The sequence below is a fragment of the Hemicordylus capensis genome, chromosome 4, assembly GCF_027244095.1.
Source record: "Hemicordylus capensis ecotype Gifberg chromosome 4, rHemCap1.1.pri, whole genome shotgun sequence".
Lineage (NCBI taxonomy): Eukaryota > Metazoa > Chordata > Lepidosauria > Squamata > Cordylidae > Hemicordylus > Hemicordylus capensis.
This window is the reverse complement of record NC_069660.1, coordinates 293097865-293114686: the sequence shown is the minus strand read 5'-3', so window position 1 is coordinate 293114686 and position 16822 is coordinate 293097865. Positions and strand designations below refer to the sequence as shown.

The 16822-nt window shown below is 46.8% G+C and overlaps 1 protein-coding gene and 1 long non-coding RNA gene across 6 annotated transcripts in view; one reads left to right on the top strand and one right to left on the bottom strand.

The window, feature by feature from the left end:
- The first annotated feature begins 305 nt into the window (after positions 1-305).
- The window catches only part of SYBU (syntabulin), a 53271-nt gene continuing 36754 nt past the window's right edge, over positions 306-16822 (top strand). For 2 of the 5 annotated variants that reach the window (XM_053313481.1, XM_053313482.1), the window contains exons 1-2: positions 308-762; positions 4975-5188. In XM_053313481.1, the coding sequence (XP_053169456.1) occupies positions 733-762; positions 4975-5188 (244 nt within the window). In that variant the 5' untranslated portion in view covers positions 308-732. Of the gene's footprint in view, positions 763-4974; positions 5189-16822 lie in introns of all 5 variants that reach the window. The other 3 variants (XM_053313478.1, XM_053313479.1, XM_053313483.1) reach the window with 3 other exon arrangements.
- LOC128352916 (uncharacterized) lies at positions 9692-15932 on the bottom strand. Its single transcript, XR_008320707.1, has 3 exons — positions 15500-15932; positions 12416-12550; positions 9692-9998 (listed from the first exon to the last, which is right to left on the bottom strand). It is a non-coding gene; the product is annotated as an uncharacterized LOC128352916 (long non-coding RNA).

The following is a 16822-nucleotide window of genomic DNA, read 5'->3' as shown; positions in this document are numbered from 1 at the left end:
GGAGATCCGGCAGGAGCAGAGAGTAAAAAAACTAGATTCAATGTGAACTAGATATTCACTATATGCATAATGGGGATGTGAGTGTGAGTGCACGATATATTGTGAAGTGTGTTTGGGTGTGTGTATCAGCGAGGGGCCCATTTTAAATCTTGTCTCTGGGCCCCCTCCAACCTTGCTACGCCCCTGTGTGTCCCGCTCCGGCTCCACAGAGACAGCCAGGTTTTCCCACCCCTGTGCTTGGAAAGTCGGTTGAGGATTGCAGCAGCCCCATTCAGTGCCCCTCCTCTCCGCAACTACTACAAATAGGAGGGCTGCGTCGTCGTCTCCTCTGTTCTGGCCCTCGGAATCGCGGCAGCCCTTGGGGACAGAAAGGGAGCAACCCGCCTATTCCCCCAAGTCCTCCAAACCCGGGAAGCCTGCCCTCGCCCCGCTGCCAGCAGCGCCAATCGCGGCCGCAGCACCGCCCGGCCGCTGCTAACCTGACCAGACAGCGAGCAGCAGCCGCTCCACGTGTCAGGGCGGGGGAAGCGGCGGGGCTGAGGCTGCTGATGAGCCCTGGCAGGGAGTGCGGCAGGCAGGCAAGGCAGGCGGGCGAGCGACGAAGCGGGGCTGCAGCAGCGGCGGCGGCGGCTCCTCCTGGAGAAAGGGCTGCGGCATCATCGGCAGTGCCCCGCGCACAGCCAGCACTGTCTCAGCCCAGCCAAGCTGCCTCGGCCGCGGCGGGGAAACACGATGGGGCCCCTCCGGGAAAAAACTAGCAAGGTGAGACTTCGGGGGTGGGTGCACGATGGTTGCTCCTGCTGTATGGGGCGGTCATGGGCGTCCGTAGCGGGGCAAGGGGGTAGCTGCCTGCCCCACCGCCACCAGCCCCGCCGTCATGGGCTATTATTATTATTATTATTATTATTATTATTATTATTATTATTATTATTATTATTATTATTATATTCGATTTCTATACCGCCCTTCCAAAAATAGCTCAGGGCGGTTTACACAGAGAAATAATACGTAAATAAGATGGATCCCTGTCCCCAAAGGGCTCACAGTCCAAAAAGCAACATCAGATAGACACCAGCCACAGTCACTGGAGGTACTGTGCTGGGGGTGGATAGGGCCAGTTATGCATTTTGATGGTTATCTCTCTGTATTATGTATGTCGGTGCCTGTATGTGGTAGTCCCTGCCTCAAGAAAAATGCCTGCAGACGCCCTAAGTATAGGTCTGTGGATATCTGCGCACATGTTGGGGGGGGGGGGCAAAGATTTCTGGAAGAAAAATGGGTGGTGGTGGTGGTGGTGAGTGGAAGGGCAAACCACTTGGGGTGGGGGTGATTGGCCTCCTGGACCTGCCCTTGAAACACACACACACACACACACACACACACACACACACACACACACACACACACTGCTTCCTACAGTGTGTGTGTGTATTAGGACTGCCAATCCACCACCCCACCCCAAAGGATTGACCTGGAGTCTTCCATCTTCAGGACCCTGTATCATTTCCAGGTACTATGGAAAATAATTCTGGGGATTGTAATGGCTAGATCTTGTTAAAAATATTGGTGGGGAAAAGAAGAAGAAAATATCCAGGGGATAGGTTGGGTGACGAGAGTTGGCAACCCTGGTAGCTGTGGGTGTGTGATGGGAATTGGGTTGGCTCACTGCAAAGGGGTGTGTGTGTTGAAGACTAAGATACCCCTGCTTCCTCCCTTTCTTACACTGCCAGCAAAGGCAGGTTGATGGAGAAAACACCGCCCCCCCCCCCATCCTAGCCATCCAAATACCCTTTAGAAGCCAAAAGGGCAAATGTTGCTGATTCCACTCCTGATGGAGTCTGACATCATGGCTTACTATGTAAGTGCTAGGGTGTCTGAGATAGAAAGAAGGGAGAAGATGTGTGGGTTGGATGAGCTTTTGTGCTTGGGGGTGGGAGACTGGGCCCAGGATGAAGGAAATCCAAATGTGGGGTGCATCTTGGCCCCTGCCCCAAGCAAGAGCAGGGTGAGGGTGTTATTTTCTCACTTTCTCTCCCTCCCCGGGAAGAGCATCCCTCCTCCATCCCTGATAGAGTCTGACATCATCATGACTATTGCTTTGCCACAGATCCTTCTCTAGAGTGGAATCAAGCCCCAAATTACGTCACCCCAAGCTGGGAAGGTTTAATAGAATCTCCAGTTTCAGTGTGTGTTCCTCCCCCATCATCTTGCATGAGTCTCCCAGGGTTTGTAGTAATGGTACAGGTGGTGACGATGGTGGTGATGGCTACAGTAATTGCTTTTAAGAGTTTCCCCATCTGATTTTTAAAAAGTGCATTAAATGTACTGCTGTTACCCAGTAATTGCACTGGATACAGGCATTTTAAGTTTTGAAAAGCCTCTTGCTTTTATTTTATTTGGAGGTTTCTTTTTAATGTATATTTCCTTTTCTTTGCCCTGAGTGCAATTCTTTATGGATTTGTCTCATGAGAACAAGGTTAACGCCTACAAAAGAGATGTGGATTTGATAGTGGTCTCTTAAATGGTGGGGTGTGACTCCTTCACGGATGTTTAAAATGCAGCAGGGCACACAGATAATTCAGGATAACCCCTAAGGGCCATTCCACACAGTAGGCAGAGCTGAATCTGACAAGTGACTCGACAGGATACATGTGCTTGTAAACATGAAGATTGTCTCACATGCCACCATTTTAAAAAAAGGAAAAAAGACTGCAATTAAATCTGCATTCAATGGCCCTCAAGACTCAATTAGATGCGGATTTGTGAGAGGCAAGATAGCCAATGAAAACTGCTTCTGTGTGGGCAGGGTCCCCATAACTGGAGCATGTTGGTAAACTGAGACTCACATGATTCTTTGCTACTGCATGGACTGTCCCCAGATCTGTGTGGCACCTTCTTAGCAGCCCCTGCCCCCAAGGTGAGGAGATTCCATTCATTGGTGCCGAACCACATGGTTCCCCAACAACCATGGAAGGGCGGTATATAAATCAAATAAATAAATAAATAAATAAATAAATAACCAGGATGCCAACCCCAAGAAGCCTCTCCATGTGAAGACACTTCTGTGTTGGTAACCACTATGCTAACAGTACTTATTTATTATTTATTTATTTACATCACACTTCAACTAGACCAGGGTTGCCAACCCAGAGGTGCTCTTACCTCTGGACATCCAGGCTGAAGTCCAGGGCCTCCACACCCCCTGGGGCCCCCCAAATCCATTCCAGTCTGTCCTGGGTGGTGTGGTCACATTAAACATGTGTTTAAAATACTGAGCCGTGCCTCACAATCTGTGAGACCCGGTTTCTTCGGGTGAGAGGGGAAGGAGTCCTGGGCGGCTGGATCAGCCGCCAACATGATTGCCAGCTCCGAGACGGAGCCAGTGGGAGCTCAGGGGCCATGTGGCCTCCAAAAGCCCCAGTATGCCCTGCGTGAGCACGCAGGACATACTGGGGAGACCCCCAGAGTTGGGAGGTGGCTATTTGCCTCCCCTCCGGGGGGTCTACTCATGAGTAGGCATGGCATGAAGCCGCGCCATGGCTACTCACGATTTTGAAAAGCACTTGCTCCGCAAACCTGGTTGGGGGGCAGGGGTTCTTGAGCGGGTTACCCGCTCTAGAACCACCGGGCTTGCAGCCAAGCCCGGTGGTTCTGACGATCTGCAAAAATCGGGCTAGGCTCCCCTAGCCCGATTTTTGCAGATCGTCAGAATAGCCCCACTGTGTGGGTGGGTGGGACAAGGAGCCTCCAAAGGCCTTTAGGTCCAGGCTCCCAAATTATGAAGGTGCACCTCAACCTTTCTTAAGAAATGCACCCCTTCTATTGCAAACCTTCAGCTCGGTTACCCCAAAGATTGTGTGTGTGATTACTGCAAATTTGTTTAATAAGCTGTAACATTTAAGTGTGTGTGTGTGTATCACTCACACTCAGACGCACAAATTTAAATGTTACAGTTATGATACAGGGAGGTCATTCACAAAATCAAAAACTGTGTTCTACCAGGATTTGGGAGCTGTGCTCCCCATTTTTGGTTATGTGGAAGCAAAGTAGGAGGAAAACCTGGGTAGAAGTGACAGTGTGGAAGCTAGGTAGGAGGAAAAGCTGCTCAGGTTTTCCTCCTACCTTGCTTCCGTGCAACTGAAAATTGGGAGCACACTCAGCTCCCAAACCTGGATGGAACACAGTTCTTGAGTCTGGAAATGACCTCAGGCTCTTCCAGTCACTGGCTCACATCTGCGCTAAGTTATTCATAAGGAGTCTTACTTAAATTAATGGGACAAGTTTACTTATCCTATCTATTTCAATGGAAGGACTCAGTGCTCATTTCCTGAAGCCTGTCATTCTGGCTGAGGGAGGGGTACACTTGACTTCAGCACATAGCCAGCCCATCAAAAGCAGAGGAGGGACGTCTTCACTCTCCCCTTCTGTTAACAGATACATGGCTGCAGACACATTGGCTTCAAGCTAGTGATCCTCAGTTGGGGAACAAATAGTGCAGCTGCTGCGTAGTAAGGCAGGAGGGCTCTGAATACCCCCTGGGAGCTCTTCAAACACCCCTAGGGGTACTAGTACCTTCTGTTGGGAAACCCTGGGCCCTGACCTAGACCTAGGAACATAGAAAGCTGCCATATACCGAGAGACGATTGAACCATCTAGCTCAGTATTGTCTACCCAGACTGGCAGCGGCTTCTCCAGGGTTGCAGGCAGGAGATTCTCTCAGCTCTGTCTTGGAGATGCCAGGGAGGGAACTTGGAACCTTGGAGGTGCTCTTCTCAGAGCGGCCCCATCCCCTAAGGGGAATATCACACAGTGCTCACACAAGTAGTCTCCCCTTCAAGTGCAAACCAGGGTGGACCCTGCTTAGCAGAGGGGACCATTCATGTTTGCTACCACAAGACCAGCTCTCCACCCCTTGGTGTGGTAGGGCAAGGAAGCGCCAGAGAATGAAGTTTCCATTGTTGCTGTCTTTTCCAGGAGCACAAAATGCAAGAGAAGGAGTTTTGCCGAAGCCGCATTCCTCGCCTGGTCCTCCGGCCCCATCTTCCCCAGCAGCAGCAGCAGCAGCACCCGCACCAGAAAGTGTCCCCAGCATCTGAGTCACCCTTCTCTGAAGAGGAAAGCAGAGAATTCATCACCCTCAGCTCCGGAGGGTCAGCGAGGACCATCAGCAGTAACAGCTTTTGCTCAGGTAACAGGAAGAAGGCTGAAGGTTGTTTTTCTGTTTACCCCCGAAATCCTTCTCTAAGTGACCAAATATATACCAATTTAAACCTGTGGGAAGGTAGTCTGCCTACTTGAGTGATAGCGAGAGTGAAATCATTGTATTTCTTGGAAACATACAAGCGCCATGTATATTGTTGCTGTATTTTTCTCCTGTGCTGACCCTTGGATGTGTATAGTAGAACTGAGAGGAAAATAAAGTCACTGTCGATGAAATTCAGTACTGAATATTTCTAACACATGTCACTAAACGAAATCAGATGTTACTGTGTTTGGATTACTAAGTGTTTATCTTAAACACAGCGTGAAAATATTGGCGCTCTGTTTTTAATAGGTTGAGGTTTGAAGTCTTAAAGGACTAGATTTTCTTCACAAAAAGCTGAGGTTGGAGATCTGCAAACTCTGTGGACCGGGTCTCACAATCCGTGAGACCTGGTTTGGGGTGGTGAGCAGGAAGAGCGGGCCAAGCCCACTCTTCCTGTTCATGAGCGGGGAGGGAGCCCTGGGCAGCCGGATTGGCCGCCCACACAATTGCCAGCTCTGAGATGGAGCCAGCGGGGGCTGGGGAGCCCGGGGGCCGCACAGCGCCCGGAAGCCCCAGTATGCCCTGCGCGAGTGCGCAGGGCATACTGGGCAGACCCCCGGAGCTGGGAGGCGGCTTTTCGCCTCCCCTCTTGGGGTCTACTCGTGAGTAGGCGCACCGCAGCTACTCACAATAATTAAAACCAGGTTTCTGGAGCACTCGCTCCGCAAACCTGGTTTTAAGGCAGGAGTTCTCGAGCGGGTTACCCGCTCTAGAACCACTGGGCTCGGCTGTGAGCCCAGTGGTTCTTACAATCAGTAAAAATCGGGCTAGGCTCTCCTAGCCCGATTTTTGCTGATCGTCTGAATAGCCCCTGTATGTAAAATGAGAGAGTTGGTTAGCTTAGGGCAGGCTTCCCCAACCTGTGGCCCTCCAGATGTTGCTGAACTACAACTCCCAGCATCCCTAGCCACAATTTATTGTGGCTGGGTATGCTGGGAGTTGTAGTTCAGCAACATCTGGAGGGCCGCAGTTTGGGGAAGCCTGGCTTAGGGGATTGCAGACAGATCATTTCTACAGAGCTTTTTTTAAAAAGTACCCAAAGTCCTATATAATCCTTACTCCATTAATAAGGATCAATCTGCTAGATGTGAGTCATGTAATGATATTGATTTTCTGCACCATCTGAGCTGTGGTGTCCCACATGGGAGTCAATAACAAAATAATGGCTCTTATGCAGCCAGTGTTTATTTTGGGAACTACAACATTCAACTGAAAGCCCATCCTTTTCCTCAAAAGAATGTCTGACTACTAACCTGTAAAGGTAAATTCACACCAAAACAGATGATTTAGAAGATTTCACCAAAGGGCAGTGTTCAAAAAGGCAGAAGTGATTCTTCAGTTATATGGGCATATATATTGTTGCTTTCCACCATTTTTATCATCATGATTTCGCTTCCCCCAAAGAATACTAGAGCCCTAGTTGGTTGAAGATGCTAAGAATCAGTCTCTAATGCCCCTTTCACAGAAATATTATTTCCAAGGAAGATAGAATAGCTATTCATCCATGAACTGGTGTAGAAATCCATTACAAAGAAGACAGTGTTCACACAGCCGAAAACTGGGTAGGACAAGTGGGTGCTGTACGCGCTCCCAGTTTTCGTTTGGGTGGAAGCAAACAACTAGGTAGGAGGAGGGAGAAGTGGTTGTGTGGAATCAAGGTAGGAGAAAAAGCTGGGAAGGACAGCTTTTCCTCTTACCTTTGTCAAATGTTGGGTAAGAAACCTGGGTGGGACAAGGCTGTCCTACCCTGCTCCAGCCTTCCACACAATCACTTCTCCCTCCTCCTACCTAGTTGTTTGCTCCCACACAACTGATAATCGGGAGCACCTAATCTGTCGTCTCATCTTAGACCTTAAGTTCTTTTACAATGTACTCTATTCAAAGATGGCTCATAATAGTGCTTGAAACAGCTACTGATCTCTCCATACCGAAAATGTGGCTTCTGATTAATATACCCTATTGTGTGTGCTGTATAATTAGAATAGCAATTTGTAGTTGTTCACTATGAACGGAGAACAGACATAAGAATATGGAAAAGCCTTATTAATTTTTGTTTCTATGGCTTCAGCATCCTCCTTATTCATGTGTGCACTTCCTTACAGTATGGGGCATATTGAATACATTAATACCCAGGAAGATCCTTCCACTGATATGTTTAATGTGAGAAGTACTTCTTTAAATAATGTGTCTCATGCCAGGCACTTTCCCTAGTGCCAGCTTTAACCTGTTCCTTTATTATGGGTTGCCTTAACTACTACTCACTCCTCTCTACCAGGTTTTCAGATTCGTAGACAGTGCTGCAGCTCAGCTGTTTGACCTGCATGTTTTCATGGCTGCAGAAACCATATCTTGAAGCCATTCACATGTACCAGTATTTCTAATTACAGCTTTCCCCTCCGGTGTTTTTGCTCACCTCTTTGGGGGAAACAGGATGGAAACAGATCGGCTTTGGACCTGTTCCAGTAGGGCTGTTCTTGTGCTTTGTTTCTGAATTATCGGAAAACATTCACTCCCATTTCACTTAAGAACATTAGGGAGGAGAGCTGGTCTTGTGGTAGCGAGCATGAACCATCTCCTTTGCTGAGTAGAGTCTGTCCTGGTTTGGATTTGGATGGGTGATTACATGTGCGCACAGTCTGCTGTAAGATGCTCCCCTTAGTGGGTGGGGCCATAGCCCAGTGGTAGAGCATGTGCTTTGCATGCATAAGGTACCAGATTCGCTCCTTGGCATGGAGAGACTCTGGCCAGAAACCTTGGAGAAGCTGCTGCCAGTCAGTGTAGGTAGTACTGAGCTAGATGGACCAACGTCTGACTCCGTATAAGGCAGCTTCCTATGTTATGCTCCTATATCTATGCAACAAGAGCTGTCTTAACTAGCATTCTGTTTCTATTGGAGATCAGCTGGATACTTCAGGGAAACTGACAAGCAGAGCATGAAGTCAGTGATCAGCCTGCTTCTGCGTCTTGCCCCCAGCACCTGCAGTTAAGCAGCATGCTACTGAATATGGAGCTTCTCTTTACCCACTGATAAACTATCCTCCATGAATGTATCCAATCCTTTGTTTAAAGCCACGGAGAAGAACATAGAAACTACCTTCTAGTAAGTCAGGTCATTGCTGTTTCTACTCTGATAGCTCTAATTCTCAGACAGAGATCCTTCCCATCTAGGGGAAATATTTTCCTCTGATTTCTCCTTATCAAGGAGCAGGCCACCCCCAGTTTTTTCTGGCTAGTTGGCAACCCCAGCACCATTTTAGACTACAGCAAGGGTGAGGCACAGTTGGAGGTAAGGTCCATAGGAAAGACTTGTTCTTGGATATACTCAACGTTTTTTAAAAGTCTATCAAGTTCAGTATTGTCTACACAGACTGGCAGCAGCTTCTCCAAGGTTGCAGGCAGGAATCTCTCTCAGCCCTATCTTGGAGAAGCCAGGGAGGGAACTTGGAACCTTCTTCTCTTCTCAGAGCAGCCCCATCCCCTGAGGGGAATATTTTACTGTGCTCACACTTCTAGTCTCCCATTCATATGCAACCAGGGTGGACCCTGCTTAGCTAAGGGGACAAGTCATGCTTGCTACCACAAGACCAGCTCTCCTCTCCAAGATATATAAAGTGATTTATATATTGCTTTCCAACAAAAACGGTCACAAAGCTGTGCACATGGCAAAGGAATAAGAAGATTGTTCCCTGACCCAAAGAGAAATCTAGAAAGAAAAAGAGAGAAGATGCAAGGGAGACAGCAGTAATCAGGGGGATGAACAGGGACACTTCCTATCCCCCCGCTAAATATAAGAGAACTATCATTTTATTTATTTATTATATATTTTTTCAAATTTGTAGACTGCCCCAAACTTCCATCTCTGGGTGGTTTAAAAGCTGCCTCTTTGTCCAATTAGCATGGCAAACAATTAGTTTATATACACACAATAGTTAGCATATAGAACCAGTTGGCTGTCCATAAACATAGGTGCTCCTTGTGAATAACCTGAAACACTTGGAGAGGGGGAACTGCCCTCTTTAAATGGGGTCTTTTGTTTTGCTGTGGGAGAATAATCTTAAAATATAATCATTATTAAATAATAATTAGTACTACATTAGCAGGGAGATTCAGAGAGCTTGGTTTCAGAAGCTGGTATCAGTGCAGCGATTACATATATGAAGAACCTTCTGCATAGCTTTTAATGAAGCAGTGGGTTGAATTTAACATTCTTTGTCCTTTTGTTCAAGGAAAACATGTGATTGACATAAACTATCACTTTGAAGCAGACATTGTGGTCTTGTCATATCTACAGTCATCTTCTTTTCTTTCTTTCTTTCTTTCTTTCTTTCTTTCTTTCTTTCTTTCTTTCTTTCTTTCTTTCTTAAAAAATGCTCTTTATTTTTGGGTTTACATCGGATACAAATTACAGTAATATCAAAAATGCAACCATCCTAGTAGCAGGCAAGACAGGTGCCCATCTCCAAAGCTAGAAGGAACCCACATTGAATATAGATCTCACGTCTGTGTATCCAGAGCCAATTAATTTCAGTTTCTTTTGGCACTAGCTCTTGACGTCCCCCAGAAAGCCTTGTGCTCTTGCTGCTGCATAGCTGAGTAGAGCAAGCCGGGCTGCTGTCTCATGTTGTTTCAGGCAAACCTCATACAGACAAGAAACTGGCTGCAGACCTTTGGGAATATTAAGGAGGCTGCCAGTCTAGAAGCAAACGGGGGGGAAAGAAATCACTCAACAATAGAAGGAAGATGCCCATCCTAAGGGAGGGCTGAGCAATGGGCTTGGTCTGAATCTCTGCAGCCTGCTTGAATGCCAAGGCTCAGACCTGAAAGCAGTGCCTCTGAGCCTATGCAGAGGAGCTTTCTGGCACTATTGTATAATCCACAGTTATACAGATAGTCAAGTGCAGAAACTTAACTATCATCCTGTTGTGTGCCATATTAGTTGCCTGGGGACTATCATGAAAAGTGGGGTGTGTCTGTCTATCTATCAAATATTAATTAATCTGGTCTACATGCTGTACCCAGTTTGCTCTTGATCACACACCCTGGAATGTATTATAATTTCTATCCTGCCTTTTCTCTAAGGCGGTAGCTGCAACATAGGAGGTTCTCATCACAACAACCCTGCAAGGTGGGTTAGGCTGAGAGATGGTGACTGGCCTAGGGTCACTCATCAGGGATGAGTGGGGATTTGAATCTGGGTCTTGCGGCTACAAGTCTGGCACGCTAATCACTACTCCATCCTGGCTCTCTGTGTATGGACTATCACCCAGCCAGGGACTTCCTAGGTTGGCTTAGTGCATCTCCTCTGAAACTGCAGGCAGTGACTCTCCTTCGTAGATGTTTGCATCAGTTTTTAAAGGCATAAGAGCATACCACTCCCAGTTTTTTCCCCCCTTTTTCTGGCCAATTGGCAACCCTAGCACCATTTAGAGTTCAGCAGGCGTGAAGCAAAGTCATTTCCATGACAACAGGTAAGTTTCATAGGGAAGGACTGCTCTTGGTTATATTCAAGATGAAAAACAAAACGGAACCGACAAAAAACCCAGTGAGGCTATTCACACGGGCAGCCTAGCCCAGGCTAGGCCAGCCCACCTAGTGTGAAGTCCTGCCATCGAGCCCAATCCAGGCACTGCCCCTGTGCCTAGCCCCCCCCCTTTTGAACCCGGCGTTTAGCCAAGGTCCAGCGAACCTGTGGTCCGCTTAACCTCAGCTGACGATTGTATGCACGATCACCTCCGGGTTCAGCGGCTTCCTCCTGGCCTGCCGTCACTTCCGGCAGTGAGCCGGGGGGAAGGAGCGGCTCTGCCGTAGCGCAAGGCACCCTGGGAGGTGTGGGGAGGGGGGAGTCCTCCTGCGCCCATCTCTTGCCGCCACCGTGCCACCGCTCGTGTGGGTCTGCGGCACAGGGTGGTTAAGACAAAATCAGCCGCCATTCGTTTGCCAGGGAAGGCAGGGGCTTGTCCACAGCCCATGAAAGTGGCCCCTGAAGGTCGTGTGCACGGCCTTAGTGTATCTTAAGTGGATATCAAGGAAAGGCACGGCTGGAACTGTAGCCTGTTAGGCTGTTGCCCAGTTTGCCTCTATGGCTAGGCCAGCCCTGGGCAAAAGGTAAGGCTTCCTAGCATTTCTCTTTTTAGAAAATAGCACTGCTCAGCACCGTGGCTTCATGTTTGTCTTGGCAGCTATTCATTTCTCTTTCCCGCCAGGTGACCTCATGGGTGATGTGCAGCTTGCAGACTGGCAAACCATGGTGGTAATAAGGTATTCCTGTGCCGCTCAGTTTCTAGACACGTTGAGCTAAAGTACATGTTGAACTAAAGTGTTTTTGCACAGTGTAATAAAGAAGGTTGCAATCCTGTGCAGTTACTTGTGAGCAAGCCCCATTGAACTCAGGAGGACTTAGTGCCACATAAGCATGCTGGGTAGCATTGGGCTGCAAATAGGGTGAAACAAAAGTATTAATAATATTTGTATTTGTATGTGGCATCCTTGCTGATACTGGCTGACATACAGATTAAGAATGAAGTGGTGCAGCGAGAGAGCAGCTTAACAGAACTTTCCAACTAACTGCACTGATGCATCGGGGAATTGGCCATTTTTTACATTCTCCCCTTCTGCAGGGGAGTGCATCCTTATTCTGTATGTCAGCCACTGTGATAATAACGTTCCTAAGTCTGCAGTCTTATGCGCACTTCCTTGGGTGATCCATTCAACTCAGAAGCGCTGCAAAAATCGCAACAAGAAGTTCGAATAACATCCCCTGTGAAAGTATCGATGTGGTGGTGAGAGGAGCCATCCCATAATTCTAACAAGTTTACATCGAGTTCATTAACATGTTGTCAATATAAAACTTCAAACTGGATGCTAGCATTCAATACAACAAATGCTCTCTCTCTGTCATCTGACATTGAAACTGGCACTCTCTCACATCCTCCCCTCCCCCCCGCCCTCTTTCTGGTTTGGATTTCAGCCACGGGGTTCAGATGTCACGCTGAGAAGAGCAATCAGCAGCATCAGCTAGCTCACTCGCTTCAGAGCATTGCCTACATCATGTGTTTTCCTCATAAGTAACACTGCACTTTGCATCTACCCCTCTGCTTACCATATATTTACCTTGTCAATCAGGGGGAAAGCCTGTACTTTAAAGGGTGTTGGCCATCCTATTTCTAGTGCAGCTGTTCCAAATGGTGGGTGGGGGGGAGAGGCTTTCCTGAAGACTTTGGGGAATTTAAGTCATGGTATCTCTGCCTGCAAGGTAATAAAATACGAACGGAAACATATTTCATCTGCATTGAACAACAGCAGGTCATTCACACACTCCAAAACTGTGTTCTACCCAGTTGGGAGCTGTGTGTGCTCCTAATTTTTGGTTGTGTGGAAGCAAGGTAGGAGGAAAAGCTACCCCAAGTTTTTCTCCAACTTTGCTTCCACTCAACCAGAAACTGGGAGCACACACAGCTTCCAAACCCGAGCTGAACACAGTTCTTGACTGTGTGAATGGCCTCTAGGAGTGCTAATGTTAGCATAGTGACTGAGCCATGTGAGCAGGGAATGAGGAAGTCCCTGGTTCAAATGCTGCACCTCCTATGAATTCAGTTGCAGTTCTCCAAGAAGCTTATTTCTCAGACTTGCTTTCTCCATCTGCCGCATGGGTATAATCATACTGACCTACTGTACAGAGTTATTGTAAGGGCAGCTTTGCATGCTACCAAGTCTGGGAGTTGAGAACTGGAGATTCCTGATGAGTGAGTTCTCCTGGCGTGCATGATGTGTGAACCCACCCAAGTTCTCCTGAGATTCTCCACCCACTTGTAACCTTCATTTTAAGTTGGATGGAGAATTTTGGAAGAATGTTGGGTAAATCTCAGAAATCTGGCACGGGATCTGGACTTGGGCGGGTTCAGACATCACGTCCTCCAGGGGCATGTGCTTGCTGGGAACCTTTGGTTCCCAGCTTCCAGACTTAACAGTGGTCATGTGAAGTTGCTCTAAGAATTACTGGTGTCACGTATGGGAAGTGCTGTGAACACTCCAAGGCTGCAATCCTATGCACGCTTTCTTGGGAATAAGTTCCATTGAACATGGTGGGATGTACTTCTGGGTAAACCTGCAGAGGATTGTATTGTTATTACCTCCTTTTCCACGCATTGGGTGAACATGTGAATGTGGAATGGGATCTGCAGGCCTACTCTGGCCTATGTATGTTGCCTGGTCTCACCCCTGATCTCTGTGCATTGAGTAAAAGGTGAAAATGAGCTTTATAAGGCTCATAAATAAAACCGTACAGAGTTCCTGATCGTATGTACAGACTCATACAAGTGTACAAAGGCTTTTCTTATGTACTTCTGAGTAAGCATACACAGAACTATAGCTTTGGTTTCACCTTTCCCCAAACATTTAGTGTGTGTAATACAATTTTTTTGTATATTATATTTTTTAATATCAGACTTGTTTTTATACTTTTAGCTAAATACTTATAACTCATTTTTATTATGTGTTTTAACTTTTGTAAACCGCCTTGGGATTGTTTTTAATGAAAGGCGGTATATAAATCTAACAATAAATAAATAACAGAAAATGAAAATAATATATTAAAAGGAAAATACATCTTGCCCAAAATAGAAAAGAAAAATGTACAGTGAAGGGTTTATAAAACTGTTAACTAAACCGAAATAAATAGATAGCTAAACAGAACTTCCATGTTCAGAGGCAGTATTTATCTGAACACATGTTGGAAACAAGCAGCAGGGCTGGACTCTTGCTTTTGTGGCCTAGTTGAAAACTTCTCAAAAGAATTGGGCTGACCATGACTGGAAACAGAATGTTGGTTTAAGTGAAGCTTTAATGTGATCTAGCAGGGCCCTCCGTAGGTCCCTAATACTCTACAGTGTTTAACATCAGAACATACGAAGAGCCTTGTTGGATCAGGCCCAAGGCTTATCTAGTTCAGCATCTTGTTTCCCAGAGGGGCTCACCAGATACCTCTGGATAACTAACAAGCAGGAGATGAAGGCATGTCCTTTCTCCTGCTGTTGTTTCTCTAACTGATATTCAGAGACATCCTGCATTTTGGCCTGGAGGCAGCCTATACTTATCATGACTAGTAGCTTTTGCTAGACCTGTCCTCCATTAATTTGTCTAAGCCCCTTTTAAAACCATCGGAGTTGGTGGCTGTCACCACATCCTGTGGCAGAGAATTCCATTGTGCACTGCATGAAGAAGTGCTTTGTCAGTCCTAAATTTCCTGGCAATCAGTTTTGTTCAAGCAAAGATGACAGCAAGATCTGAGAATTAATATATTCTCAATATCAGACAAGAACTTAACCAAGTCTCTTAGTAAAACCAGAAAGTGCCACACTATTAGAAGCAGTGTTCTCTCTTTCAAAACATAATAAGGAGAGAATATGTTATGCTTTTATATTTATAATGGCCCTTTCTAGCTGAGTGGTTTTTAACACAATCTGAATCCTAGAGAGGAATTATTTACTGGTCCGTGAGATAATGTGAAACAGATTTCCCATCCTCCCTAATTCAGATGCATGTTGTATAAACCCTGCACAGCCCATCAGATGCCTGGATTTATAGGCAGTGGCACATTCAGCACATTGTGATAATTTAGATTTGAATCAAGCACATATGGAGTGGCACGCTTTGCTTGATTAAGTGTATCCACTGTATTCACTTTCAGAATGCATCTGCCACATCGGCCAAGAGCTGTGCTCAATGACAAAACAGTCTGTGTGTTCCAGGCAGAATCACTCTATAGGTACTCTGAGTAAGCAGGCAACAGGAAATAGCCTAGTGCAAGGGTTCTCAAAATGTGGGCAGTGATCCCCCCCCCCCCAGGATCACTAAGAGAGGAGAGCTGGTCTAGTGGTAGCAAGCATGACTTGTCCCCTTAGCTAAGCAGGGTCTGCCCTGGTTGCACATGAATGGGAGACTAGAAGTGTGAGCACTGCAAGATATTCCCCTCAAGGGATGGAGCCACTCTGGGAAGAGCAAAAGGTTCCAAGTTCCTTCCCTGACTTCTCCAAGATATAGCTGAGAGAGATTCCTGCCTGCAACCTTGGGAGAAGCCGCTGCCAGTCTGTGTAGACAATACTGAGCTAGATGGGCCTATGGTCTGACTCAGTATATAGCAACTTCCTATGTTCCTAACTTAAAAGGGATCAGGGGTGAGCTGTACAGGGGACTTACCTGAGGTCTCTTAAGCACTGGATGAAACAGCCAGGAGCAATGGGAAGCATAGAGGTTGACAACCACCTTCTTCACTACATAGAAATCCATAGGCAGGCTCAGTGGCAGTACTTCTTTGGCTGTTAGCCCAGGAGAGAGTTTCTGAGAGGAACTTTAGCCCCTCAGGCAAAGAAGTGTCCTTGTTGTGCCTGACCTCAGCTTTGTCCTCTGTGAAGAAGCCAGATGGTTGTCACCTCCCGTTGCCCCTGACCATCTCCACGCCTCACAGATGTCAGCTGAGGACAGGCACAGCAGTGGAGACTTTGGCTGAAGGGCCGAGAGAGAGTTCCCTCTCAGGAGACAAGCGCTCATGAGAACCTGTCTTCCGAGAGAGAATTCTCTTGTGGCCCATTGTCCAAAGATGTCCGCTGTGGTGCCTAGATGTCTGCTGTGGTGTCTGTCATCTTCAACTTTGTTTGGATTCGGGTGCCAGGAAACCAAAAACCTTGAGTGAATTTTGGCAATACAAAAATAGAACATAGTGCTGGAAAGTGTTTCACTTATAGAAAGGGAACATATTTTTGGAGGGAGAACATAAGAACAGCCCTGCTGGATCAGGCTCAAGGCCTACCTAGTCCATCATCCTGTTTGCCACAGTGGCTCACCAGATGCCTCTGAGAAGCCCACAAGAAAGAGACCAGGGCATGCCTCCTCTCCTGCTATTGCTCCCCCTCAATTGATATTCAGGGGCATCTTGCCTTTGAGCCTGGAGGTAATCTATAACTGTCAAGGCTAGTAGCCACTGACAGACCTCCATGAATGTGTCTGTCAGGCCTGCTCAATGTTGGCCCCCAAGCTGTTTTTCGACTACAATTCCCATAATCCTCAGCCACAGTGGGCAATAGCCAGGGGTTAAGGGAGTTGTAAGCCAACATCTGCAGGAGGGCCAAATTTGAGCAGGCTTTAATTAAGCTGATTGAACTCAGTGATTTATTTCTCAGTAGATACATCAGCATGGTCATAAATTAGTATTGTATTATTGTGTGTGGTGCCTTAAATCAGCCTGCAACCAAACTAAAAATTTTTTCTTCTTTATTTCAACTAAACAAACAAATAGTAATGATGTGTATACATAATTATGTGACCAAATGGAAAAAACAAGCTGTTTTAGTAAGAACTAATCAGTCTACTCCTTTTACCGTCTCTACAACTAAACTAAATATGATTCAAATTGAGGTTCACCAGTTAGATCTCTTGCACCTCAAATGTTCATGCGTCCGCCATCTTGGATCGGGGTGGATGCCATAATTACGAACTATACCACTGAGGTGTCCCTGTGTGTCA